The following is a 9,370-nucleotide window of genomic DNA, read 5'->3' on the forward strand; positions in this document are numbered from 1 at the left end:
TGGGGGCCGCCGCCCCCTCCCGCCACCCCTGTCCCCGGGGAGGGAAGGAGCGTGGGGGAGGGGAGGGGAGAGGCCGGCTCCATCCCCAGCCCATCTGCCTCTGGCCTCCCTGGTCCTTCCAGAGCTCCTGGCACTACAGGGGGGCCCTTCCCGGGGCGGGGGGCATCATCTCTGCACCCGTGCAGCCCTGCCATCCACCAGGCTCTGAGGCTTGGCTCCCCCTCCTCCCCTGGGGTGGGGGCTTCAGTGGCCCCATCAGCCTTGGGGTGTCCTAACACCCTCTCCTGCCTGTGGCAAAGATGGAATGAGACCACACACACACACACGAGCGCGCCCGCGCCTGCCGGCCATCGCACCCCATACCTGATCCCTTCCCCTCCCAGAGGCAGCCTGGGATTGGGCCCGAGAAGAGCCCAGCTGTGTGTGGAGGGGGACTAACCCTCAGCAGAGCCAGGAGCCTCCACAGCAGGTGATGAGGGACAGGACACGGACTGGGCCTGCCAGGCTCCAGGGGGCCCCAGGGGGCGCCAGGTGTCAGTGTCAGCCAGGGAGCACACCTGGGCCCGAGGGCAGGGCTACAAAGACAGATGTGGCACTTACGGAGGGTGCATGCAGACACGGGAACAGCCCAGGGGGCCCCCACTCCCCACGCCAAGAAGGACAGACAGCCTGGGACCCAACCCAGGACTTCAGGGGCCAGGAGGCTGCCCCAAGCAAGGCGTCTCGTTCCGACAGGCCTGCTGGCCAGCCTGCCTGTGCGCAACCCCCCGCCCCCAGACATCCCACACTCTGAGCAGGGGTCCACCCCTCCCCAGAGAGCCCCACTTCTCACACACGAGGAGCCGTGCCACCCTGCAGGCCTCCTCAGTCAGGTAAACAGCCAACTACACGTCACCAGAGGGAGTCCAGGACAGAGAGAACCGACCCAGCAGAAAGGTGTTCAGAAGTTCTTTCCTGATTATTGCACTGACTCGCTCAGATCTAGTAGCTGCTGCGTCTATAAAACAAGAGGCCTTGCACGAAGGGTGAGACATCGGGAAGGGGCTCCAGGAGAGTGAAGACAGTAAGCGGCTAGAGAAAGGAAGAGCTGGACGCAGCACCACAGCACGAGCAAATGCCAGTGTGGCCGAACACAGAGACAAGAAGAGCTGAACCAAGTGGAGCTGACAGCCCAGGAAGCTGATATTTGACTAAAGTGAGTCGCTGAGAGTGGACAGGTGTTAAGACCCGAGGCCCAGTGGGGATGGACGCATCACAGTGAGAGTCCCCGCACACTCGATATACTTAGCTAGCCCGGAACAGAAACTTGCCGAAGTGGCCTCTCAGTCCTGACCCAGCTGAGGTCCTGCATAGATCAAACTGAGCAGCTGCACCTAAATGCCTGAGAGGGAAGGATGCACATTCTGGAAAAGCCTTACCTAGTGCAGTAGAACTTTTTTTAAAAAAATAAACAATATCCAGCATACAATAAAAATGATGCCACACAGAAAGGAGTAGAAAAGTGTGACCCTACTCTCAAGAGAAAAAATAGCCACTAGAAGCAGGCCACAGCTAACCCACATATTAAAATTTTCAGGAAAGGATTTTAAGATAACATTATAAATATATATACATTTTCTCTGCCCTCTCCCTCTTCTTCCCTCATAAATGTTTTTTGACTACAGAACAGGACAGACCACAAGAACCCACTGGATGGGCTTAACAGCAGACTAGACACACACAAAAGGGTTAGTGAACTCTATGACAGGTCAGTAGAAACTGCCCAAACTGAAATACAGACAGCAAAAGAATGAAAAAACAGACAGACATAACAGCACACCAGAGACCCATGTGACAGCTCTAAAAAGTCTAACATAATTGTAATAGGAAACCCAAAAAATAGGAGAGAAAGAGAAAAAAGAGCAAAAGACATATTTTAAGAGATAATGGGCATGATTTTCTCCTAAATGTATTATATACATCAGCCCAAAGATCCATGAGGCTCACTGAGCCAAAGTAGGGCAGAAACATGGAAAACTGCATGAAGGCATATCACTGCTAACCTGATACAACTGAAAGAAAGTGAGAAAATCTTAAAACTAGCCAGAGAAGGAGATGCCCCTCACATCCGGGGGAGTGTCCGTAGCGCCTGATTTCTCTCCAGGAAGAGTATGACCCGGAGGCAGTGGCTTACCACCTCCTTAGTGATGGAAGAAATCCTACAATTCTATACCCAGCAAAGATACCCTTCAACAATAAAACAAAATGAAAACATTTGTAGGGATCTCCCCAGGAGGGCCCCTGGCCTAAGGCTCTGAGAACAACTGCTCTAGAGGAACCCCTAAAGAGATAATAAGGGGAAAGAGGTGTAGCAAAAGTATTAGTACAGACAAGAAAGTGAAATAACAACGACGACGACAACAAAACCGCCTGGCTGACACAAAATAAGACCGGAAAAGAGGGACAAGTGTACAAAGAACAAATAGAATAAATAGAAAAATGGCAGATTGAAAATAAACCGTAAAAAATAAAAAAAGATTGTCAAAGGGAAAAGGAAGCCTAAGACCTAACTGTGTGTTGTTTACAAGAAACATGCTTTAAACACAAGAACATACATAGGTTGTAAGTGTGAGAATGATAAAGAGGAGGCCATGCTGAGGGGCCTCAACACTTGGGAATGGATGGGATCACCCAGGGGGACCCTGGGGTACTCCCGGATGAGGAACAGCCAGGGAAGCAGACTGGTGGGGGGGGTGGGGGATGGTGGGTAGGGAAATGAGGACAATGCGGAATTTCATAAGCGGAGTGAAGACAGGAATACAGGAGAATGTTCAACTGTATCAAATGCTGCTGGTTAAGTAAGGACTGAGAAAGGACCATTTTTTTGGCACCATTCAGGTCACTTCAGTAGGGTGTCAGGGTCAAGAGAGAAAGAAAAGATGTGGGTTCAACAAGAATAACACTTTTTAGGAGCTTTGGTATAAGTGGAGGCCTGGGAAAAGGCAGGTGAATCAGACTGGCATCTTGGCTCCATCCACTGGCGTCAGGAGCTAATGGAGCCAAATTTCCGAAGTGCTTGGGGCAAAGGACTCCCTGTGAAGACATGAGTGCACAGAGGAGATAATTTCAGTTCTGAGACCTAGAAATGCTTCTCTTCCACGTAACTTTTCCTAGGAAGTCACCTGAGAAAATGAGGTGGTAGACCACAAAGAACCAATAGATCCCACCCAGGGGGTGTCTTGGGAAATGCCCTGAAGGTGGCTTTTTTAGAGAAACATAGCAGTTATGAAGAAGGACAGAGGGCTCTCAGAATGAGGCTACCAAGAAAAAAAGAGAACTGGATAGGATGGTCAATCTCTCTCCCTCCCCATCCCCGCCCTCTCCCTTTCTCTTTTTCTCTCCCTCTACACGCGCGCGCGCGTGCACACACACACACACACTTAAATGAGTTTTATGATAAATAGTGCAATGGAAATAAAAGGCAACTGGGAACTCCAGAAAAATCAAAGGACTCCAAGAAAGTGTGTCAATCCAAAAGGAATGCATCACAAATGTAAACATTCACGGGATGTCAGAAAAGACAATCCACTCAAAGGACTTTGAAGCCTCTGATTTTCCCAAATCCATAGCAACCGGGTCCCAGCAGAACCACCAGGCGCACAGACACAGCTTCCTTCTGGTGGGTGACAGAACAAGGGCAGGCAATCGACCTGGGCACACTACCTAGCCTGGCACTGAACAGAATTTCTACACTGACAAGTACGGAAACCCTCTTTATTTTTATTTTTTTGAAGAAGTAAAGCTGTCTTTATCTGCAGATGTCTTCATTTGCAGAGAGATAGAAACCCTCGTTATGACTTCACTTTTGAGGGTCAACCAAGAGTCAAACCCCGGAAGGCATGGTGTGGCTGACGCACAGTTAGAAATGCTATTTGGCAAGGGGGAGGTCAAAGTATCTTTTCGGAGGATGGAACCGAAGAGAAGAGATCTTGATGGAGCCAGATTAGTGTGTTATTTGCAATCTGAGCCAAGGAGCACCTGAGAAGAGCTGTGCTGTCTAACTCAGGGACAGGGAGGTTCAGGGGCCACTGGGCACTGCCTAGAGTGCCAGTCAAGACTCTGGTGTGAGCTCCCCACCAGGGCCCCCCTCGCTGAGTCCCCCACGCCCAACCACTCAGAGTGCAGCCTGCAGACCAGGACAAGATGGATGGACGCGTGGGCTCATGCCGCACGGACTCTGGGTGTCCTTCCCGCCACTTCACTCTGTCACGTCACGCTAGTGTACTGGGCTAGGAATTACCCGCGGTCGGCCGCCCCATCATGTCACGGGGAGCGGCTGCAGGGCCCCATTCTGGACCATGTGTGTTCTGCCATATGGGCACCACCTTGGTACAAAATAAAGACAAGAGGCAGCACGCAGGGTCGACGGGGCTAGAGAGACCAACGGCAATCCCCCGGGGCAGCCGGCTCCCCCCCGGGACGTCCTGCCAGGAGGCGTGGCAGGCACCTCTGCCCAGGCGGCCGCCCCGTCCGCACGGAGACACAGCTCCGGGCTGGCCAGGCCAGGGAGCGGCCCGCTAACCAGGTGTCCCACTCCCCAACCCGCTCTCCCGGGGCCACGCTGCCCCGGCCACCAGGAAGGGCCCCGTGTGCCAGATGAGGCCCGGGTTCCCACAGGAGCCAGTAACGAACCCTATCCGTCTTGTTCTGGGTCCCCGCTGGCAAGCACTGCAAAGTGTTTGAGTTGCATAAAGCTGTGAAAACCAAGCACAGAAGTACGGAGAGTGCTGGGGGCCCCAGGCCAGCTGCCCCGGGGCTCCCACGGCTGCCTTCCCAGGGCAGTGGCCTCGGTGCCGCAGGAGGGCAGCCCACAGGGCCCCCACGGAAGCTGGGGGTCCCACCCTCTCCTCGGAGCAAGCCCACTGCACGGGACAGAGCGCGAATCCGAGGGCCAGACAGGCGGCCGCTGCACCTGACCCCGGGACCCTCTGTTCCCAGTTCAAATCGCATAGGGTGATCTCCGGGGGGTGATGGGCTTCTTTTCTTTTTTTTTTTTTTTGGCAAGTGCAAATCTTAGTTCCTACACAAAATATTATACTTTGCTATCCTTTAAGATGAAAGAACATTCTTCTTTTTAAATAAAGTTATTTGATAACGGTTTTGGAACTAAAGCACAGGCCAAGAAATCAGTCATCACTGGTTAGTGACAATTGCCAAAGGTGTGCTGTAGAAAGCGGCAGCCCAGAAACGGCCACTCTGGGCGTCGGGGTGAGACGCAGGTACCAGTCCGGGGGGCGCCCGTCATCCAAGGGGGTCCCACGGACTGGGGCAGGCTCACCACGCGGGCCCACCGGTGCTCAGACGCAGCTGTCGCGGGCACCTCCACTCGCATGCCAGGCGCTGCGGACAAGCCTCAGCCCAGGGGCGGCCCCAGGCCCAGCCCCGCAGTGCTGGCTGGGCCGCCCTTGGCCTTGGTCTTTGAGCCCACGCCAGGGGTCACGTCTGTCTTGCTGTATGCAGCTAAGGCCGGGTCAGCAGTCAGCACACCCGGTGTGGGGTGGCAGGTCCCGCTGACTGCAGGGCTGAGGCCAGGACCCCTTCCCGTCCTCACGGCTCTTGGATTTGCAGGGTCAGGGAACAGCAAGGACGGGACAGTGTGGGAAGAGCTCCACGTGCTCCATGTCCACTCCCCTCCTGTGCTACGGGGGGCGGGGGGGAGGCTCCACTGGGGAGCTGGGAGGGGAGCGGGGTACCCCGAGGCCGGGTGTGCCTGGCGGGAAGACAGCCTCAGATCCTGGCCCCACATACCCCCTGGCCCCAGCCCAGCCTGGCTGCCCCCCAGGTCTCCCTACGCAGTGGCCTCACCCCAAACTTCTGCTGGCTCCGGCCTGCCCCTCCCCCGCCTTCCAGGAAGTTTTCTTAGATTGAAAAGTCAAACCAAGTCCAACCAGAAAAAAAAGCGAGCACTTTACCAAAACGGCTATGAAATTCACTTATTCCTCCACCAGCAGGCGCACCGGCTCCCCCTTTGCCACCACAGCTTCTCCAAGGGAGGGAGCGTGGCAGGTGCCACCCCAACTCTGGAAAGGACCCCTCGGAAAAGAGACAGAGAGCGGCTCCCACCCCAGGGCCTGGGCCGACTCGGCCTCTTCTCCCTGTCCCCCCACCTCCTTCAGAGGCCGTGGGGAGGGGCGGCCAGGCTGCATGCCATCCCAGGTCCCCAGCCAACCTCACCCCATGCAGAGGGAAGGCCGAAGGACACCAGCCTTGGGAGCAGGCAGAGACCCCCCCCGGGTGTCAGGGCAGAGGAGGAGGGGGCTCCCACCAGAGCCATAGCTTCCTTAGTGACTCTCTACCCCGGGGGGCAGGTCCGCTCTCTGCTCTGAGCCCATGTGCCCAGAGTTCGGGAAGCAGCTACAGAGACGAGAGATGAGAGACAGGAGGTGGAGGGGCTGGACCTCATCACCCTAAAGGGGAGGGCAGCTGCAGGGGCAGGGCACTGAGGGGGTGCCAAGCCTAGCACACACTCCAGCTATCCCAGCCCCCCCCCTCACCCCCGGTTAGTGCTGGGCAGGGGCGAGGCCGGGAGGCCCCGTCTTCGCAGGAAGACACGTACACACAGGCATGCATGTACACCAGCAGTGCAAGTGTGACATGCTTCCCTTCCCCACGCACCTCGTTCCTAAAGAAAGATCGAGAAGCCGGGCCCTCCGGGGACCCTCTGCTGCACAGGGGCCTCGCCAGGCCGCAGGCCTCCTGCAGTGCTCAGTCTCCTCCAGTCCCGGCTCAGGCCCCGACGAAGAGATCTAGTCCCGGAAAAGCATCTTTGGGGGCCTCCGAGGGTCAGCACGAGGCCCCGGGGCCAGGTCCTCCCCAGCAGCCGCTGACAGGGGCCGAGGGGAGGTAGAGGAAGGTGGGGCAGAGGAGGGGTCTCCTGGGCTGATGAGAGAGGGCGGTGGGGCCAGGCATAGACCCAGTGAATGAACGGGTCAGCCCTCGGGGGTCCCAAGGAAGCCTCTGGGAGCCGTCAGGCTGAAGGCTGCAGTGAGGACAGTGCCAGGGCACTGGGGATGGGTCAGATGCCCCCAGGGCACTCACAGGGCGCGGCGGCCAGCAGAGCAGCTCCGGGCCAGGACCTGGGCTGCCGTGTGCTCCGTCTGACCTGGGCTTCCGTCTTCGCCCTGAGGGCCCTGAAACGCCACAGAGACACTAGCCCCTGGGCACCGGGTCCTTCCCAGGTCCCCAGGGCAGACAGCGCACAGGGCTCCTAACACCAGCCGAAGGGCAGCGGGGTGGGGGTGGGGGGAGGAGGAGACGGCCAGGGTGAGGCCGGGAGCTGTCGCTGGGGCTGGGGAGAGAGGCAGCACCTGCTGGGGCTGAGTGTTGCTGGTCCCGAGGAGTAGCATGTGGGGGAGGGGCAACGGCAGGGCCTCAGGGGACCAGACCTCATGGGAGAGCCCCCCCCCTCAGTGGCCTGCTCAGAGGTCCCCAAGTCTCAGCAGGTGGCCCACAGCCTCCTCTGCCAGGGGGTGGGGGTGGCGGCCCAAGGACTCTGCTCAGGTGCATACATTCCCACCTGGGAACCTCACAGCTGGGCCTCACCTGGGCCGGTGAACGTGCAGAGCCCTTCCCATGGGTGGCTCTTTCGCACACTCACGTGCACACGTGTGCACAGGGACTCACAGCAGCACAGGGAAATAACCCAGCAGTCTGGGCTGAGCCTGCAGGGCAGAAATTACCTCTGCAGTGGAAGCCACTCTGGCTTTGAGGAAGGGGTGCAGGCTCCATGCACCCAGGTGATTGCCCTGGATAGCCTGGGCCTCCCCCCAGCTGCAGAGGAGCAGAGAGGGGTCAGGGTGCGTCCCCAAGGCCTCGCCGGGACACGACCACCCTGGGGTGGCAGGCGCCCCTGTGGTCGGAAGCCTGTGCAGGCCCCTGCCCACTGACCCCGGCTCGGGGTGTCCAGGTGGGGGCTCCGGCCTAGGGCGGGAGGGAAGATGGAATGGGCGGTAGAGAGAGGGCCCCACTGTGAGCAGGGGTGAGGCTGGAGCTCCAGGGAAAGGAAGCTCCTGCTGGGTTTGCACTTTGCCCCTGGGGACAACTGGGCCACTCTGGGAGCTGGGGGTGGGGAGCCCGCTCAGCCTGGTGGCCAGAGCTCCCACCCCACCCCTGAAGGACCCCAGCTGGTCTCCAAACCCTGAGCAGCCCCTACAAAGCCCTCCCCCTCCTCTCTCCTGCCAAACCGCCATCTGTTGCCATGGCAACGAGAGCAGAAAAGGCAGGCGGTGCTAAGTGCTCTCCCCCCAGCCCCCTGCTTTCCCGGCTCCTTGAGCTGGGCAGGCTCCAGGGGCTGCAGCCCACACTGGCCTCAGGGCCTCCCTGCCCCCACCCTGAGCCATGTGCAGACACCCCAGTCCTGGCTACTGAATGGGTGGTGGGGACCAAGCCACGGAGACACGGCGGTAGCCCCCCCAGCACATGCCGCCTCTAATAAACTGCAGGTGCGCCAAGGAGGCTAAAGCAAGCACAGGGCCTAGGGTCCCCATCTGGCTGAGGATACCCGGAGGTCACAGGGTGGGTGCAGTGACAAGAACGTACCCCAGCGGCGCTGCTGGGCGCCCGGTCCCAGCACAGCGCCACCACCACAGTGTGCGGGTCCCACGCCTGAGAGGCCCCTTCACAGCGAGACCCAGGGGGCTCAAGCCAGAGCTGCGGGGCCGCAGAGCAAGGAGATGCCAGCTTCCCCGGTGTGTCCTGGCCTTTCTGCCCAGCGGCCCCCATTCCCTGGCCACCTCCCTGGCAGGTCCAGAAGGCCAGGGCAGGGCAGGCATCTAGAGTCCCCTCCAGCCTGGGCTGCGGTGTGGGGCGCCCACCGAGACGGTGCATCTGCCCCAGTTCCTGACGAGGACTAGGAGGGACCTGCCTGGCAGGCTGTGTCTGGGACACCCCACTCCATCCCGCCACAAGGGGGGCTTGCTCCAGGCTGCAGAGGGGCTGGGTCAAGGTGGGCCGGGAGCCCACCCCTCCTTCCAGGCGTGGGGGGAGCCAGGGGATTCCGTGAGCTCCATGACGGGGGAGGCGGGGGGGCTGCCCCATGTCCCCAGGAGGCTGTTCCCTCCTCCCTGAGCTGCAGGACCCAGCCGCAGGGCTGGCGGGAGGAGGGAGCGGATTCCCCTCTCCTCCAGAGTCACAGGCTGGGCGCTGGGTGGTTGCCATGGCGACCACAGAGGCAGCCGACTAACAGGGTGGGGAGTGGTGTGTGTGATGCAATAGGGCACCCCTCCCTCTCCGCCCCCAGGATAACTCCCCCAGGATGAGGAGCCCCCAGATGGCCACTGGCCCCGGAGCCAGACAGGAGGGCAGGCTCCCCCCTGCACTCCCCCCCTGCACT

At 59.1% G+C, this 9,370-nt stretch overlaps 1 protein-coding gene across 3 annotated transcripts; it reads right to left on the reverse strand.

The window, feature by feature from the left end:
- Positions 1-5,954: 5,954 nt before the first annotated feature.
- LOC144237811 (uncharacterized) lies at positions 5,955-9,055 on the reverse strand. 3 transcript variants are annotated; one of them, XM_077771529.1, is made up of 6 exons: positions 8,578-9,055; positions 7,582-7,700; positions 7,078-7,169; positions 6,655-6,785; positions 6,305-6,393; positions 5,955-6,072 (listed from the first exon to the last, which is right to left on the reverse strand). In XM_077771529.1, the coding sequence occupies exons 1-5, from the start codon at positions 8,808-8,810 to the stop codon at positions 6,321-6,323; spliced, it is 648 nt and encodes a 215-aa protein (XP_077627655.1). In that variant the 5' UTR covers positions 8,811-9,055; the 3' UTR covers positions 5,955-6,072; positions 6,305-6,320. The 3 variants fall into 3 exon arrangements, with proteins under 3 accessions (XP_077627655.1, XP_077627654.1, XP_077627653.1); XM_077771528.1 differs by lacking the exon at positions 7,582-7,700 and adding an exon at positions 7,719-7,809 and having other exon boundaries at positions 5,955-6,059; XM_077771527.1 differs by lacking the exon at positions 7,582-7,700 and adding an exon at positions 7,719-7,809.
- Positions 9,056-9,370: the final 315 nt, after the last annotated feature.

This window comes from Crocuta crocuta, unplaced genomic scaffold (assembly GCF_008692635.1).
Source record: "Crocuta crocuta isolate KB4526 unplaced genomic scaffold, BGI_CrCroc_1.0 scaffold1192, whole genome shotgun sequence".
NCBI lineage: Eukaryota > Metazoa > Chordata > Mammalia > Carnivora > Hyaenidae > Crocuta > Crocuta crocuta.